Source organism: Ochlerotatus camptorhynchus, unplaced genomic scaffold (assembly GCF_037179485.1).
Source record: "Ochlerotatus camptorhynchus isolate MF236.1 unplaced genomic scaffold, CSIRO-AGI_Acam_v1.1 ptg000268l, whole genome shotgun sequence".
NCBI lineage: Eukaryota > Metazoa > Arthropoda > Insecta > Diptera > Culicidae > Ochlerotatus > Ochlerotatus camptorhynchus.
This window is the reverse complement of record NW_027040758.1, coordinates 766355-785266: the sequence shown is the minus strand read 5'-3', so window position 1 is coordinate 785266 and position 18912 is coordinate 766355. Positions and strand designations below refer to the sequence as shown.

The 18912-nt window shown below is 37.3% G+C and overlaps 1 protein-coding gene across 3 annotated transcripts in view; it reads right to left on the bottom strand.

The window, feature by feature from the left end:
• Positions 1–18912, bottom strand: part of LOC135705511 (anoctamin-5) — an 85478-nt gene that overhangs the window by 47876 nt on the left and 18690 nt on the right. For 2 of the 3 annotated variants that reach the window (XM_065227279.1, XM_065227278.1), the window contains exon 2: positions 6652–7337. In XM_065227279.1, coding sequence (XP_065083351.1) covers positions 6652–7191 — 540 coding nt within the window. In that variant the 5' untranslated portion in view covers positions 7192–7337. The remainder of the gene's footprint in view (positions 1–6651; positions 7338–18912) is intronic. The other variant, XM_065227280.1, reaches the window with a different exon arrangement.

Sequence of the window (18912 nt, the reverse complement as noted above, 5' to 3'; positions counted from 1 at the left end):
AAATGGCAAATCATTGTTATTGAGGCCATTCAACTTCAAACCGAGATGGACAACAACAGTACGCATCCACATCCGAAGCAGTACATCATTGCACGCTGCGTTCACACCGAGGTTCACACAATCAATAGTTTCAATGTTGTCTTTGTCAAGCGATTCAAAGAACTCGACCGCCTTTGCGAGGGGATCCTCCGGTCCAGCCAGTTTGACCGGTATCGACTCTTGTTTTTCCTTTGTTGTTTCCTGACGGATGACTTAAGCCGCTCACGGTCAATCTCGTCAAAAGTATCGTCGCCTTGGTTCGGATTCTTCGAATTTCACTGCTTGTTCAAAATCAAAACACAAAAAATGAGCTGTCATTTTAACCCGGTTGCCAAACATGCCATTATTCACAACCAAACAAAGTCAGTTCAATGTGATTGGCACAATCGGCACTGACACTTTGTTTTGGACCATTTTCCCCAACTTTTTGGAGGAAATGTTTTGCTCTATATTTCGTAAAATATAAGCACTTTATGCATGATTTTAGAGAAGTATGTCTTTAAACAACAGTTCATGAGATATTAGGGAAATACGGGTACACTATATAGAAGAGTATGGGATAAAAATGGACCGTTGTTATTTTTTAAATTCATAAGGGGCTGTTTATAAACTACGTAGACAGTTTAGGGGGGGTTGCCAATTATCCACGGCCCATACAAATTTTAAAAATTTTGTAAGGAAAATTGTCTACGTAGTTTATGAACAGCCCCTAATTAAAAAATTATTTATTTATTTACTTATTTACTAATTTATATACTTATTTACTAATTAATTTACTAATTAACTTATTTGTATATTTTTTGATTCATTTATTTTTTGATTTATTTATTTTTTGGTTTATTAATATATTTATTACATATTTTTTGATTTATTTTTTTAAGTTATTTTTTTTTGAGTTATTTATTTTTTGATTGCTTTATTTTTTGATTTATTTATTTTTTGATTTTTTTTTGATTTATTTACTTATTAATTTGTATATTTTTTTAAATATTTTTTATTTACTTATTTTGTGATTTATTAATTTTTTGATTTCTTTATTTTTGGATTTATCAATTCTTTGATTTATTTATTTTTTATTTATTTATTTTTTTGGTTTATTTATTTTTTTTTTATTAATTGTTTAATTTTTTTATTTTCAATTTCGTTTTATTTTTTATTATTTTTTTTTTATTTTATATTATTTTTTTCTATGGTTTTTATTTATTTAGTTTTTGGATTTATATTTTTTTTTATTTTCTGATTTATTAATTTTTTGATTATTTTTTTTTTGATTAATTTATTTTTTGCTTGGTTTTTTAAATTCATAATGGGCTGTTCATAAACTACGTAGACAGTAACGGGGGGAGGTTGACAGTTATCCACGGCCCATACAAATTTTAAAAAACTTGTATGGAAAATTGTCTACGCAGACACGAATCCCAAAAAACTGTCTGCGTAGTTTATGAACAGCCCCTAATTAAAAAATAATTTATTTATTTCCTTATTTACTTATTAATTTACTTATTAACTCATTTATTTACTTATTTACTAATTTATTTACAAATTAACTTATTTTGATTTATTTATTTATTATTTTATTTATTTATTTTTTTATTTATTTGTTTTAAGATTTATCTATTTTTTTATTCATGTATTTTTTGATTTATTTATTTTTTGGTTTATTAATTCATTTATTATTTATTTTTTGCTCTATTATTTTTTTAAATAATTAATTTATTGATTTATTTTTTTGTTTGTTTATTTTTTAATTTATTTATTTTTTGATCTATTAATTTTAAGTTTTTTTTATTTATTTACTTTTTAATTTGTATATTTTATTGTTTTATTTATTAATTTTGTGATTTATTAATTTTTTGATTTCTTTATTTTTGGATTTATATATTCTTTGATTATTTTTTTTTCATTTATTTTTTGGTAAATTTATTTTTTGATTGATTTAGTGTTTGATTTATTTTATTTTCGACTTCGTTTTATTTTTTTATTTTGTTTTATTATTTTTTTTTTTTGTTTTTTTCTATTTCTTGATTTTTTGTATTTTTTTTTAGATTTCGAAAATATATCAAAAACTAAATAACCCAAAAAAATTATAATTGATTAATAAATTTTTGATTTTTTGATTTATTTATTTTTTGATTTATTTATTTTTTGATATTTTAATTATTTGATTTAATTATTTTTTTTATTTATTTATTTGTCGATTTATTTTTATTTTTTTTATTTATTTATTTTGGATTAATTTATTTTTTGATTGGTTTATTTTTGAGTTACTAGTTTTAAATTTTTTTAAATTTTTGATTTATGATTTTTTTGTTTTATTAATTTATTTATTTTTTGATTTATTTCTGATTTCTTGTTTATTTTTTAAATTTTTGTTTATTTTTTTTTTTTAATTATTTATATTTTTATCTATTTTTTGTTTGATTTATTTTTTTATTATTTATTTTTTATTAATTTATTTTTTGCTTAATTTTTCTTTGATTTATTTATTTTTTTTATCGATTTATTAATTTTTTTTATGTTGATTTATTTAAATACTTTATTATTTATTTATTAATTTTTTTATCCTTATTTTTTGTTATTTTTTTATATATTTTTGTATACTTTTTTTATTTATTTGATTTATTTTATTTATTTGATTTATTTTATTTATTTGATTTATTTTATTGATTTTATTTATTTTATTTATTTTATTTATTTTATTTATTTTATTTATTTTATTTATTTTATTTATTTTATTTATTTTATTTATTTTATTTATTTTATTTATTTTATTTATTTTATTTATTTTAATTACTTGCTTTATTTCCTTTATTTAATTTATTTTATTTATTTTGTTAATTCAATTTATTTAGGTTATTTAATTTATTTAAGTTATTTAATTTATTTTATTTATTAAATTTATTTAATTTATTTTATTTATTGTTTTGATTTTATTTATTTGATTTATTTTATTTATTTTATTTATTTTATTTATTTTATTTATTTTATTAATTTTATTTATTTTATTTATTTTATTTATTTTATTAATTTTATTTATTTTATTTATTTTATTTATTTTATTTATTTTATTCATTTTATTTATTTTATTTATTTTATTTATTTTATTTATTTTATTTATTTTATTTATTTTATTTATTTTATTTATTTTATTTATTTTATTTATTTTATTTATTTTTTTTATTTTATTTATTTTATTTATTCTATTTATTCTATTTATTTTATTTATTTTATTTATTTTATTTATTTTATTTATTTTATTTATTTTATTTATTTTATTTATTTTATTTATTTTATTTATTTTATTTATTTTATTTATTTTATTTATTTTATTTATTTTATTTATTTTATTTATTTTATTTATTTTATTTATTTTATTTATTTTATTTATTTTATTTATTTTATTTATTTTATTTATTTTATTTATTTTATTTATTATTTATACATTAATTAATTAATTCATTTATTTATTTATTTGTTTATTTAGCTGTCCATAAACTGAAAGTTGACATCTGTAACTCTAATTATTTTTTTTTATCAAAATCAACTAATTTATCAAAAATATGTCTGAGAATGTGAATGAGAATGAGAATGTGAATGTGAATTTCTCTTCATTCCAACGTACGATTTTTTTCATTTTTTGTCTGCGATGACCTCATTTTTTTTATTAATTACTTTATTTGTACAGGCTCAATCGAATAAACTTTACAGAGCCGAGTTATCTGCGATGACCTTATGTCATAAGACAATTTCAAATTAAAAAAGTTCCTGGTCCAAAACTTCTCATGAAGTTTTCAAATTTGAAGAATTATAATGAATTAGAATCTAAGGGCAGATCACTTTTGTGGTACATTTATTATAAAAAAAAAATAAATAAATGCATTTTGACCAGAAACAAAAAAATTAAATGTATTTTCTCAGTGCATTTTTTGTAGTGAGATGCTCTAAGTCACAGTTCCTACCACATCGGATCGCTCAAATCCACACTCCTGGCTCGAGAATTGTTTTTTTTCCTGAAGCTCCTCGACCGAGAATGCGGAAAAAATTTGTCGAAATTCTCTGAAACCCACTGGAACCTCCGTTGGCAGCACCGAAAATCTCCATCGAAATCGCCCGGAACTCTATCCGACGTGAACATTTGCAAACACTGTCGAATCTCCCCGGAACATCCGTAACTTACAACATATCTACCAGAATCATGCTATGGTATTCTCTCCGCCGTGAACACGCATAAACTTTCTAGAAACTCCCAGCAACCTCCTCCGGTAGCAACAGAAATCTCAAACGAAATCGTGCAGAAGCTGCCTCCGGAAGTTCCAGTGTCAATATCGAAAACATCAAACTACATTTGAAGACTGCATGCTTTTTATGGTAAAATTACTTTTGAATTTTAAACTATACTCAAATAAATTATTCAGCAAAAAAGTGCGCCATAACCTTCTCTACAACTCTTCTTAAGATTACTTATTCGTCACATTTGAAACGAAAAAAAAAACTTAGAATAAAAAAAAGCAGATTTTTTTAGGGACACCCTAACTTAAGCAGAAAAATAGCTCTAGTGTGGTCAGATGAAGAGTTAGAAAAATAATTGTTTGCAGAAAAGTTGCTTGACATATTTTGTTCTACAATTTTGCTGAAGAATGTAACTACCAATATGTAACTTCAAACAAAAAGTTTGATTTCTGATTTAGGTTAAAATGAGGACCACTCTAATCATCGGTTTTACAAAAAGGAGGCCCAGTTCAATATAAACAACATCTGCGAAGATACTAACCCTCTAAAATTAATTGCAACAAAGTAAATAATAGTTTCAGATGCTGATTACAAATAACAGACTAAAGTGGTAATTTTTATACGATAGATGAGGAGATGAAAGTATAGAGTTGATAGTTCCGTTAGAGTACGGCAGTGTGAAAATTGTATATTGAGAGTAGAAAACGAGCAAGGACAACTTTTAGGAAGATACAAATCGGGTTGATCATTATCAGTAAAGTAAATAATGTTTTCCTGCTAAATTTCCGTTTCGAACCATAGTGCATTGGCTGCCAGATGACAAACATATGGAGTGAGTCCGCAGTACCCAGGGTAAACCCAAACGTTTTCAAGGGCAAGTCCATGCTAGAATTGCAAATGCACCTGTTCCTTCTACTTATCTGCATTCACACCATACAATCATGGGTCATTCATCCCTCCAGCAGTCTCAGATAAGACTTGCTAATCAAATCTCGAACAACCAATTGAAAAGGGTATATCAGCTTTCGCAAAAAAAAACTTTTTTAAATCCTTCCCTCGCAAAGCGTAGTGCGTCCACACAAACCAACAGCATCATCGGGCAACATGATGATGCCATTGATTTGCGTGGGCGGCCTTCGGTCTGCAAGGATCGGGCATTCAAAATTTTGTTTACAAAAGCTGATAGGCCCTTTCCGGTTGTTGGTCGCGAAATGCACTTTGTTAAATTTCAAGTGCACCTCCACGCGGCGCTAAAATACTTCCCAGCCTAGTCCCATGCGATAACAATAACCAAGCACTTCCCATAAGCCGATATTTATTGCCATCAAACAGTGCCATCGCATGTCTATTATTACCAGCTCTGTCAGCACAGCAGCGCTCAAAGTCACACTCAGTGCAAACATTGTACCTACTTTATGTCTGATGGTGATAACAAACGTACTAATAAATTAAGGCTCAGTAATTACCAATTTTTCGGACACTTTGGACAGCTCCCCGAATCGAAACGAAGCGCGAAACGCCCCGTTATCAATCCACGAACAATTCGCCACTCAAATGGAAGCGGAAAAAAAAACGAAGCGTGTCAAACCGAACACCTAATATGCATAGCGATTGAGTCGTTTCGGTCCGCTCTAATGGCAGCTAATCACTATTTCTAATGTGTGACACTGTGACAGCACTGATGACTGCTTGACGGGCGTTGAATTTTTCATTTTAAAAAGGAATGACAAATTGTGTTTGAAAAATTGATTTTCGACAGAAGTGCGTACTTTGAATGGGTGAATAAATTTTCCAATAATCAACCGCGTTTTTCCTGAAGGTTAGGGACACCACATTTTGGAAGGGAGAGGGAAAGAAAGTAGGCTGGTGCTGTCGCCTGCTGAGTCAATTGTAGGTTAGTAGCAGTAGTAGTAAATAGGCGAGTGATATGATGAGGGAGGGTGGGGAAACACATTTCGGTGAAGGTTAAAAACTACACGGTCTACTGCGTTTTCCTGGAGCTAAGAGATAGGAAAACAGCGAAGTCATTCAGAGGGAAAAAAAAAATATGAATCGTTAGTGTGAAAGTGTGCGTTTGTTGATGGCAAACCTCGATTGAGTGCCTACCCTTCCGATTCCACTTTGGTGTGAGGGTGGGCTCTTCGGTTAGATCGAACAGTGGGTCAGCGTTTAGAATTTTAACCATTTTCGAATGATATTTTGTCTCACTGTGCTTCTACTGTTGGTCGCACGCGACCAATTCCAACTCGTGATACCATTTCCACTCGTAAACTATGGCATGTAACAGTGAAGTGATACATTGTTAATAGGAGCATGAGGTTAGTACGAATCAAGAATCACAAGAAAACGAAGAATAAGTAGAATGAAAAATTACGCTTTTACCCTCGATTTCCACAGCGAATATGTAACTATCTGTCTTGGCTCATGCTTACTACAACGGTCGGGATGTTGTTGTTGTTGTTGTTGTTGTTGTTGTTGTTGTCGATTGTTAGTGCTAATGGTTTGGGAATCGGTCTGATTGGTGGTGTTGGTGCTGTGGTCGAATGTGGAATGATTGTCTAGTAATAGAGGACTAGTGCTAGCCACCTCTTCGTTGTACTGGGTCGCCATGCCCGGTCGCTTCAGGATGCCACCGCCAAAGGATCCCGACGTGGCGCTGCCACTGGCCCGGGCTTCGCACGGTAGGTTCGGCAGGCCCCCGTTAGCACGGGAATCGTTCAGCAACGATTCGGTGGTCGCTTTGATGCTTCTCAACGTTCCGGTTTCGCCACTGCCATCGTGCAGCACCGAATCCAGTTGGAGTTCCTCCGCCGAGTGGTACACGGTTTGGCGCGAAAGGTAGAGTGATTTCCGCGCGTTGTTCGTCGTGCCATCCGAGTTGATCGATACGGCATCCAGGTAGATGCTGTCCCGCTCGTCCATGTCCTCGTAGAAGTCGTAGTCGAGCGAACCGGTCGAGGCTAGGCGTAGCTGTTGCGGCGGAGGTGGTGCTGCTTGCTGGTTGGAAGAACTGATGACGTCCCGGTAGTCGTTCACATCGAATACGTCGTCATCCTCCAATTGGCTCACTGTTGTTGTTTTTGTTGTTGTCGGCGCGTGGGAGAGAGAAAAGAAGATGGAAAAAAGTATCGATAAAAAAATGGTTTGTTCCAAATTCGGAATTCTATATTTAATGCTGTGTCACAGCAGAAGCTAGCATGGCGTCACAGCAAAGTGGTTTGGATTTTAAGGGTGGTTCTGAAAAATGTGTGCATTGCAAGAACTACAGTGTTGTTAACTTTTCATGGAGTACGACCCGTAGAAATTCTCCCTGCCAATATATAAAATCCGTAGAATCTTATGGGACCGACCATAGAAGAACCGTAGATCTACGGATAAACTCGTAGTTGAGGTTAAATCTTCCAGAAAAAGTATAAATCTGGGACGACTCTTTCCGATCTGAATGAAACTTTCAACATGTCTTCAGTATGGGAGGTTATGATTTTTCCACAGATCACGATACCATTTTGACTCAAGACTATTTGTTGAAAAGGGCGTATGTGTTTTCGCATATGAATTTTTCAATAAAAATTAACACTAAAACCTTTTATTGTGTAGAAATTGTGTCTGAAAAGAAGTTGTAGAGAATTGATTGGACTTTAAAGGAAAAAAATATACACTGAAAAAAATAGTCCAATCGATTCTCAACAACTTCTTTTCAGACTCAATTTTGATACAATAAACGGTTTTGGAGTTTGATTTTTTTGAAAAATTCATATGTTAAAGCACATACGCCCTTTTCAACAAATAGTCTTGAGTCAAAATGGTCTTGTGATCTGTGGAAAAAATCATAACCTCCCATACTGAAGACATATCGAAAGTTTCATCAAAATCGGAGGCGCTCGTGCCAAGTCGTTTGCTTATGTGACAGAGAATTGTTCAGAACTGACCACACTGGCGAGAAGCTATAAAGGGCGAACACGAAATTATTGCAACACATTTAATTTGCTCTCAAATTTTTTGTATTTATCAGAAAGAAAAACCAAATTTTTAGGGTGATTCTATACATGTTTTACCTCAGTATACATTTTTTTTATAATGCGTGTTTTCAGGCTCATTTTCCGTAGCTTTGCGGAGTCGATATTCATTGTTTGGATTACAAAATTACTTAAAACTAACGTTAGTAAAGCGGGGGCCGATTACTCGCGGCTATCTCGAGGTTAGGGGTAACAAATTGTAACAAATGGATGGCAGGGTAGGGATTGAGAACGCAAGGTTTGGAGCGCAATGTGCTCTTGATCTCAAACTAAGCGACATACTTATGAAAAAGATAGACATGAGGGTACACCGATGGGAAGCTAACAACTTGGGAGAACACAAGATGACATCAAGAACCGCGGTCGCGAATTTTTCGTAAGATCGTACGCGATGTCAACCGAGCGAGTAGAAGATGAACCATTGGTAATAGAAACTTTGATTGGCAAATGATCACTACCTTAGGGATATTGGATTACTTTCCACGAGCAATCCAACGATAATGAACTCGAACAAAGTGAGAGGTCTAATCTACTTTCTCTTGCTGGAGGTTTGGCCACTCGTGTTACTTCCCCAGTGTTCAGAATTGTCATTTTGAAGAAGTCGCACATGTCGTATATCAAGGTTGAGCGGTTGTCGTCGTACAGTTCCCCCCAGCCTGTACCGTGAGAGTCAAAATCTCCCAAGATCAACCGTGGCTCCGGCATAGCCGTGCAGATATCCGCGAGACTTTGACGAGAGATCGCGGTTCTCGGTGGAAGATATACTGAGGCAATATTGAGGCATTTACCTCGAATATTAACCTGACATGCAACTACTTCAATGCCTGTCACCGAAGGCAGATCGATTCTGAAGAAGCAATGGAGCTTGTTGATCCCCAGAAGCACCCCTCCATACGAATCTGCGCGGTCAAGGCGAATAATGTTGAAATCGTGGAAAGCAAGATCGTTGTCTGAAGAAAGCCATGTTTCACAAAGGGCAAACGCATCAGAAAGTGAATCAAGTTTTGGCATAGGACTTCAACAGTTCCACTGAATAACAGAGATCATATCCCCGACCTCATTCGGAGAATTATCCATCAAAGGATATTATCGATGCAAGGAAGGACCACCTAGAAGCTAGTTGCTTCAAAAGAGTTTTCACCATTGGCAGCACTAAATTAATAATGCTCCTCGTTGAGTCAGAGATAATGAATATACTGAAGAAGCTATCCACAATACCAGAAAACGATTATTCAGCTGATTTTCTGGCCGAAAAACTGGGACATCTGGGGTTTTAGATGATCATGGAAGTGACGGAAAGTTCTTGTCATAATTACAAGGTTTAAAACCCGGTCGAATGGGTTTCGGTGCATTTCCGTTACCTCTTGATTTTTCTAAGGGGGGAGGGCGGTCCATACAAGTGGCCTTACGAGGCTTTTCGGTGGTGTGTTTTTTGGCTCGTTTTCTCGTATTGCCTTTAAAGACAAACGGACTACCCTCACCGCCCTCTGAGTCAAAGTCTAGATCATCAACTGGCAAAATGGAGAAAGTGTTACTGCTTTTTGGAGTGATCTGAGAAGGTGAAGCGGTATTCTTCAAGAGTTCTGCTATTGTTCTCTTGGAGCGAGCTTGCAGAGACCGCTTAATGTTGTCTCCCTGCTGTTTATACCTCGGGCAGTCAGTATGCAGACTCTCCTTGCAGTACACGCATTTTGGAGGAGCACTGCAAGAACTCTCTTGATTCTGCTCGCCACACTGATCGCAGCGTGGTTTGTTCGAGCAGCAGTACAAACAGACGTACAGGCAGCCGAACCTTGCCAATAGCTACGTAGTGAGGTAACGCTGAACCCGAAAAGGGTAAACGAAGCGAGTTTGACAAGGAATAAGATTTGTTGGAACCTACGATAGTTACTGACTGCATTTGAAGGCAGTCTAATATCTTCACTTTCGGGAGAGCACGGTTTTTAAAGATTCCGAAGGAATCGGGACCCAAGAAATCATCACTAGTCAAACTTGCTTCGGCGACGGTATTCCAATGAAAAAAGCTCGCACGCAACAATTCGGTTAACCTGCTTCCGGTCATCAACGGTAACGCGCAGTTTTATTGTTGTCGCCTTAAAAATGTCGGTAACGGCCGAAAAATGCGCTGTAAGATCCTTAGATATCCTCGGAATGTTCAAAAAAGTTTGTTTGGGCCGGAAAAAAAAAACAATTCATGGGCCTTTCGAGGCTTCTGGGTAAGCCTTTAGGCGGGGGAGTGCAGAGATTTTCGGGGGCAATGGTGTGGGGGTGCAGGTTGGCGAGGAGGAGATGGTGGGGGAGAGCCCAAGTAACAATTTTGGTTTTATGAGGGTTCTGCTATGAATTGGACTTGTAAAACGCTTTAAAACCTTGATAAAACTTGCACTTCTGCACTTAGCTTTGCGGAACACCGACCTTTTTGGCAACATGAGGTGTAGAAATGTTGGGATTTCGGGTGAAACTACCCTTCACCTTTCCCTCCGGCTTCCTACATGCTGGTCCTAGTTTCCATCCTGCTCCGTGCGTGTGATCCATTATCAACCGGTTCTTGAACCTGTTTATAACTCTTGATACGGTTGAATTATTGATATGCAGTATTTTTCCTAAAGGACGATCGGACGGCTCCGGATTTTCCATGTGAGCGTGCACAATTTTTTCACGCGTCTTGACTTGACTCACTTTCATCTTAACGACATCGAAATAGACAATAACGCAATTTACAGGATGTAAACAATACACTTCAAAGATAAACTATGCAAAGCTTGATTAATTTGCACCAAGTAGGAATAAAGATACAGCCAGTTGTAAGTGTTGCAATAATTTCGTGTTCACCCTTTACTTTGTTTAATGCTCTCTTACTCGATTCTATAACATTCTCCCGAATAACATTAAGTCCGTCTAATAAAGAACAATTTTCTTCAGCAATGGAAAGCAGTAGCCTTCAGTAAAATGTCTGTTTCGGGTAGTGATTTCTATGGGCGTTCTAAATCCTATGGGTTTCAGTGTGTAAACCTGGATATTAAATATACAGTTGGATATGCCTAACGTCAAATATCAGTCTTAAAGTGGACATTTAATACGATGAAAGTATAGAGTTGATAGCTCCGTTATAGTACGGCAGTGTGAGAATTCGATAGTGAGCATGCATAAGGGCGTATACGCGATGATCGATTCTCTTCCTCGATTTTCTCTTTGCATTGCTACAGCTAAGCGAAACAATTTTCTAGAATTTGTTCAATGCAGAGTTGTAACAGGTTGTATTGGCTATCAAAAGCAACAGCAAACCCACCGAGAAAATCAACGAAGAGAATCAATCAACGCGTTTACGCTCTTATGCATGCTCACTGCCGAATTGTAAATAGTAAGCAGAATGCGAGTAAAGGCAAGGGGTAATCAACTCTGCACACTGTGCCGAAGCACAGCATGGCACACTATTCGGCTCTTTAGGACAAACGTTGACAAGTAGGATACAATCAACATAATATAAAACGGCATCACTGTCGAGAGTTGACGTTTTGTCAATCGTTGCTAAGGTTGACTTCTTTGTTTACCTCATTGGGCTTCGGATTCCAAGGGAAAATGCTGTGAGTATTGCCTGCACCTGTCTGCACGATGAAACTGAGTTTATCTCATCCGATCCGTAGCGAAAATCCCAGCGCCTCGTGGTTTCGTCCAGAATAGCTTCACGCCAACAGCGTTCTTCCACACCATGGTCGGTCGAGAGGGTCGATACGACAGTCAAGATGGCCAAAATGAGCTTCCTCGAGCAACGGTTGGTCAAATGCCTGTAAGATCATCCAATACAACGGTACGGTGCGGAATGCGATCGGTGAACTGAATGGACAAAAATCCTCTGAACGACGACAATATTGTGCCAGAAAAAAAAAACAACTTCACAGGGGGTGTGTGTGTGATGGGTTTTGTATTTCGGTCAGGTTTGAATCCCGGTCTTGCCAAGGGTCCTCCGGGATGAAAATTTTATCGTTTTCTCCTACGTTTTTTCCTTAGGTATCCCTGCCAGTCATTGGTTTCAACTGGTATGGACTTCGATGGGAAATCCACAGGACTTTATAGGGATGTCCATACAAGTCCCAGTACTTATTGGGGGCTATCGATACGTATTTACCCCAAATATTCCATCAGGTCTGGACGATTGCTTTAGTGAAACAGTATATGATTTATGGGAGCAGATCAATGCAATCAAAAATGCAATTACATTCTATTCCGTGAGTACTTCACCAACGATCCAATCTGCACTCTTCTGTAGCACTAAGGCCTGTACTCGAAAAAAATGCACCAGACAAAGGTGTTCGCCAAAAATTTATTTTAAGTCGGATTTTCTTGAAACTTTCAGGGAATGAACTAATACATATGGATTATGTTTCGGCATAATTACTTTATTCAATATCCTTTCCATCGCTGAAAGCCCGCACCTTTCCCTTAAGACTTCTCATTACATTTTGTGCAATGGTGGAGCCGACCTTTTTGGTCACTTTCATCCATTCTTTCTTCAACTCCAGCTCGTTCTAAACACCTTGGACGATTTTCGAACTTTGGCCTTCATTATGGCCCAAAATCTTTCCACCGGACGAAGTTCTGGTGAATTTGGGGGGTTGGCGGTTTTGGTACAAAACAACGTTATTATCTCTGTACCAATCCAACGTCGATCGCGCGTAATGGCATGATTCCAGGTCTGGCCAAAATAATGTCTCGCCTCCGTGGGACCGCAGGAAGGGCAACAGACGCTTCTGGAGGCACTCGGTGCGGTAAATTTCGCTGTTGATGGTACCCATTGTGATGTACGTTTTACTCAGTTTACCGCATTGGCATATGGCCTGCCAGAGCAAGTATTTTTTGGCGAATTTGTCCACTTTCTTCTTCCTTATGTCTTCCGGAACATAAAACCGTGATTTGGCAACGTAGAACTCCAGCCCCGTTATCTGCTTTGCGTCTGCCTTGATGTAGGTTTCGTCATCCATAACCACACACATCGGTTTCGTTAACCACTCTCGATACAGCTTCCTTGCGCGGGATTTGGCCGCCGTGTTTTGTTGATCACGCCGGTTCGCTCCCTTCCGGACCTTGAATACACGAAGCCCAGCTCGTTTCATGGTTTGCTGAACGAACCAGGCGGAACACTTTGCTTTCAGAGCCGCGTCGCGAATCAAAAGGTTCGGATTACGCTTGAAATAATCCAACACCTTCCGGGCCTTCACAGGGTCAGCTGTCTTCGATTTTCTTCCACTTCCAGCCCGCCGCTCGGTCGTCTGGGACTCCTTAAACGATTTTCCCACACTAGACACAGTTGTATGGGTGATTCCCAGTTGTCTTCCGATCCATCTCATGGTCGCAGTCGGATTTTCCATGACGACGCGCAAAATTCTCCGGCGATTTTCTACTTGTTTCGATGACATCTCAATAACCACTGAACCGATTGTTATGAAATTTTGCACATGTAAACAATTCACTCCAAACTAGTTATATCCAGATTTTCATCAATTTTTATACCCACGGATAAAAATGGTGCATTTTTTTCGAGTACAAGCCTTAGTTCGTCTCAAAAGGATCCGGTGTGATGGGTGGCCCTCCAATCAAAAGGCCTTGCTCAATCTCGAAAGTGCATGACGCATGACGACACTAAGAAGTTTGCTGTTCGGCAAGATCCCATGGGCGTGCAGATGAACAACAACAACCACAGGGTACATTTGAACTGCAGATGCGGAGTTTATCTGGATCGTGCACCATTTTCGAGGTATGACAGATATGAAATGGGGGGACATTTGATGGCTTTCACTGGCGACCATTGGTTTTGATTGGTGGTACCTTGTCGGTACAATTTGCGATACGATTGGCTTGGGGGATGTCTTCGAGGTTGCGTAATTTTGAGTCGATCAGAACTGTTTCGAGGATGTTGTTTCTAGGGTGGGAGTGAACTTTCGTCCGTTCGAGTTCAGGGTTTGATTTTGACGGGGGCTTCCAGTTCCTCTTCCACTGCCCAATCCGCACACATTCTAATGAGAATGAAGCTTAATATTTTCCAAGAACCATGGTCATGAATTAGATATATTGAAAATGTAAACACAATCACAAAAGTATAACTTCACGGTTGCCAAACACCTTGATTGATACACTTCGGCCTACTTCGGCATGATCGACACAACGGTTGGCACAGCTTTCGGCACTGCCGAAACTCTTGGCACAGAGTAGAGTTGAATACCCCTTGAGTAAAAGACAATGTTGAGGAAGGTACTAAACGGCTGTTTTTCGTTGACATTTAGAGGTGGCGCAAGGGCTCTAAGTCCAAAATGTCGAACGATGAGCTTTTTCAAATAAAACATATGCTTCTATAAGTGGCGATCCATTTATTATGTCACACTGAATTGAGGAAAAAATTAACCTCCCCCCACCTCCCCCCTTTCGCGACGTTTTTCCTATATCTAATGCATTGTTTGTCACAAAATCATAAACCCCCTCGCGCCTTAGAGCGTGACATAATATGTGCATCACCCCTAAGTAAACACGCGATTTTCTAAGAGGAAGAGGAGACAATACGGGAGCGAAAACGAACCACTTTTCTGTCAAACGCGAACCAGCTCGTGATTGGCCGATTTGAAGTGCGTAAGATAGAGATAGAGATAGAGATAGAGATTAAAGAGTAAGAAGCCAGTTGTCTCCTCTTCCTCTTAGGTGATTTTGTGACCCTAATACCCCGTTCACATTACAGCGTATATAACGTGATATACGCTGTTTTGCAATGAGCACTCATACATCTAATATTCATTGGAAATCCTATGTATGAGTGATCATTGCAAGAGCCTATGTTACGTGATATAGGCTGTAATGTGAACGGGGTATTAATGGCGAATATTTTGTCTATTTTACGATACCTTCACTCGTTCTCGAGATATATGGTAAAACGTGGTTCCCTCATATTGATAGATGCAGCGTGAGTAAATATGAGAATGAGAGAAAAAGAGAATGGTAGAGAAAGAGAACGAAAGAGAGAGGAAGAAAACGAGAGAGTGAACTAACTTATTACAGTAAACTCGCTCTAAATAGATATTTGCGATCAAAGAGTTCGGATGAGTGTTCACTCGGCTGTCGACAAAAGCAGGCCACTCTCGATGTGTGCTACGCGATCGTCTGCTTTCTCGGCAGCAACCATTGTGTGGTCCTCCTCATTGTTCTTCATCAGCAGTTCTTTCGGTCGATGCGTCGTCGACTTTGGAAAGCAACCGTTTCGTGATGAGTGTGTGAGTGCTGACCACGTTTTGCGTCCATTGCTGCAATGGACGCACTCTGACCCTCGTTGGCGTACAACAATTTGCCATACAATGAAACCACTGGAAGTGGCTCCAGTTCTGATGGAGGAGGCTTTTTGGATAGCGGAAGATAAAGTGTTTATTGTGTTGTACCTTTTGACTATAGTTTTAAGATGTATTGTATAGTGACCAAGAATCCTCGGCTCTGTAAAGTTAATTCGGTTGAGCCTTATCAAATAAATTAATAAACAAAGAGTTCGGAAAGATTTTCGAGTTGCGGTGGTAAATTTTGGAATTTTGCATGGGAAATGTGGTTGAAGTGGCCTGGATTTCTACCGAATTCGGGAGAAAATCACGTTAAAGAGAATGAGACTTTTTTTATCTAGTTCGTTTATCGTTCCAGGCTCAATCACGTTAGCTGTACGGAGCCGATATTTAATTATTCATTGTTTGTAATTCACTTATTTCTATGCCTAGTAAGAGTTGAGAATACTTGCTGCTGACCAAAGCATATATGCGGAAACATGTAAAGGCAGCGGATTCCGTTTCAAAGTTTGCGAAAGACTGGGAAAAAGTATCCAAAATTGTTGGAAAGGCATCTGTGCTGAAGCTAACGAGTAGCGTGAGATCAAAAATTCGCTCCGTTGCTTACGACTGATCGGATCTCGGATTTTCTACGTTTAACTGTAAGAGAATACTATAGAGAACATGAATACGAAATAAAAATCGAATTTGCTGTAAACAGAGTTACGATATCGTTTTTTTTTTATCGTGCTTAGACACCCTAGAAAATGTAAAAAAGCCGGTTTTTCACTAGTCCCCCCAAATTGGCTGCCCTGCAGCAAAGGTCAAAAGATGACTTGAAGCAGATTCACCACAAAAGCTTTAACTGACAGAACCCCAAGCCATCATGACTTCCTCAAAGTACTAAGGCTGCAAACAGCGTGTCGAATCAAGTGTAACATTGCAAGTTTTATCGTGGTTTTAAAGTATTCTACAAGTCTAAATCATGGTCTTCAGAACTCTCACAAAACCCAAATTGTTACTTGAGATGACTAGTTCTCAGCAATGCGATGATCAATCGTTACAATTCAGCCTCCATTCTACTACAGGTAGAAACCCGATTGAGCCAGTGGTTGGCCAGCCGATACGGAAAAAAACTCGGAAAAGCCCCGAGCAAAATGCGTATCGATTCATTTGGACATGACTGGTTCTCGGCAATTTGGTTACCATTGAGCCGTTTTTTTGAAAGGTATGACTATCTACTTTTGACCGAAACAGATAGGGAACCGATTATACTTGTGATTTTCCATTGGGAATGGGAAAACCCGTGAGAGGTGGCTCTGCGAAAATTCAGATTCACCGGGAAAATAGTCAATTCCTGAAAGTAGACCTAGAGATCCGCGATTTTTTTTTTTCTAAATTGCGTACAATCATGAGCATAGAAGAAATATACTATCACCATATCGATTCTACTACCGGGTAGTCAGGAAACGGTCCCCTGGATGTCCGGAATCACCTGGAAAATTGTTAAATTAAATGTCGAAAATCGCTTTTCCTGCCAACACTGCCGGTGTACTAATGGAAGTCAGAGTTCAAACTGAAATAACTTCGGAGTTTCTTATCTTATCAATTTGATATGGTCAGATGTGGCATTTGAAAGCAATTGCTTAATCTCATAAGCATATTTAGAGAGAGGGGGCTTAATATTACTAATCCCCCCCCCCCGCCGAATTCTTCACTCACATCAATCGAAGTAAAGCTTAAAATTGAAATAACTTCGGCGTTTCTCATCTTGTCAAGTTGGTATGTTCGGATGGGTTATTCAAAAACTGCTATTAACTATTAACTGCTGCTCATTTATACATACATTAAAGCATCTCCACTGCGGGCGTTATAAGGTACCATTCTGGCTTTCATCGGGTGAAAACCGTCTCACCACCCTTTCCCGATCATGAAGTCGGGATGGGACCGACCCTGGTGGTGGAGCCAAAGGTGGTAATACGATTGATGGATCATACAGGGGCCTTACAGTTCCTGAATGTTTATGGCCCACTGGCGATTCTACGCTTGAAACCAGTCGCACCAGCTAAACTATCAACCAATCCGTTTGTAGTTAATATATCTGTGACAGAATGTTGCAGACGCATTGAGGGTGCCTTCCCTGAATATCGAGGAACTCAATATGCCCTGATGGTCAGGAAACCAGAGCAGGTAGAACAACTGAAAGCATTGAAGGACTTCCTTCGCCGCAACAAAGCATGCACGAACTCCGTATCAACATTTGTATTACCATCCGATCTCCAAGACTTCTCAATCAACCAACCTTTTACAATGGCGGAATTATCATTTGCTCTCGCTTGTAGCAGTGGAAAATCTGAATGCCCTGACGACATTGGATACCCCATGCTAAAGCACCTTCCGATTCGTGGCGAACAAATGCTTCTTAAAAAATTAAACGAATGTTGGCAAAATGACTTCTTCGAAGAACGGATCTTCATCAATTGATCCCAAGGACTTCCGTCCAATCGCATTAACCAGCTGTGTCTGTAAGGTTTACGAACGAATCATCAACAGAAGACTGATAGCGTACCTTCGAGAAAACAATTACCTGGATCATAGACAACATGCTTTCCGACAAGGCTTTGGTACAGGAACATACTTTGCTTCTTTGGGCCAGGTTCTCGATGAAGTTCTAAGAGACAACCTACATGTCCACGTTGTCATTCTAGATTTCTCCAAAGCATATAATCGTGCTTGGACACCCGGAGTGCTAAAGATGCTGCAAGAATGGAACCAAAGCGATCATCCAAGATGCTTGAGCCCAAAGCTTGCAACAAGAAAGATGGCTATTTTGGCGAAAGGTGAAAGGTGACATCATGAAATGGACCGATCAGTGTGCAGATTTCGCGAATTTCGCGGATTTGTCGCGGATTTGAACTTTCAGTCGCGAAAATCACGGAAACATTAAATGATGTCGCGAAAATCGCGAAGGGACTGATATGCTGTCACAAAAATTGTGGAATTCATTGTAACCTTTCCGTCCCGGATTATTTTGCTGTTATCAATTTTGTTGTTCATTTGGCTCTCAATTTTTTACCCGTTCAAACCAAACACCCTGCAAATAATCGAGAAATGATCTCAATTCCATAAGTCACACCGGATTTACACGGAAATTCGCTGAGTCATTTGTCCAATGTGAGACATTTTCCTTTTTTTCCAATACGAACATAGCATTTTTCGTTGTCAAATCATAAACGAATCGTATATATGCGAGTAATTGCCATGTATACCGGATATTCTAGGTTCTCCAAATCGTCCTGGAGTTCAGTTGACTTGTTCTACTATATCAACCAAGACTCCAA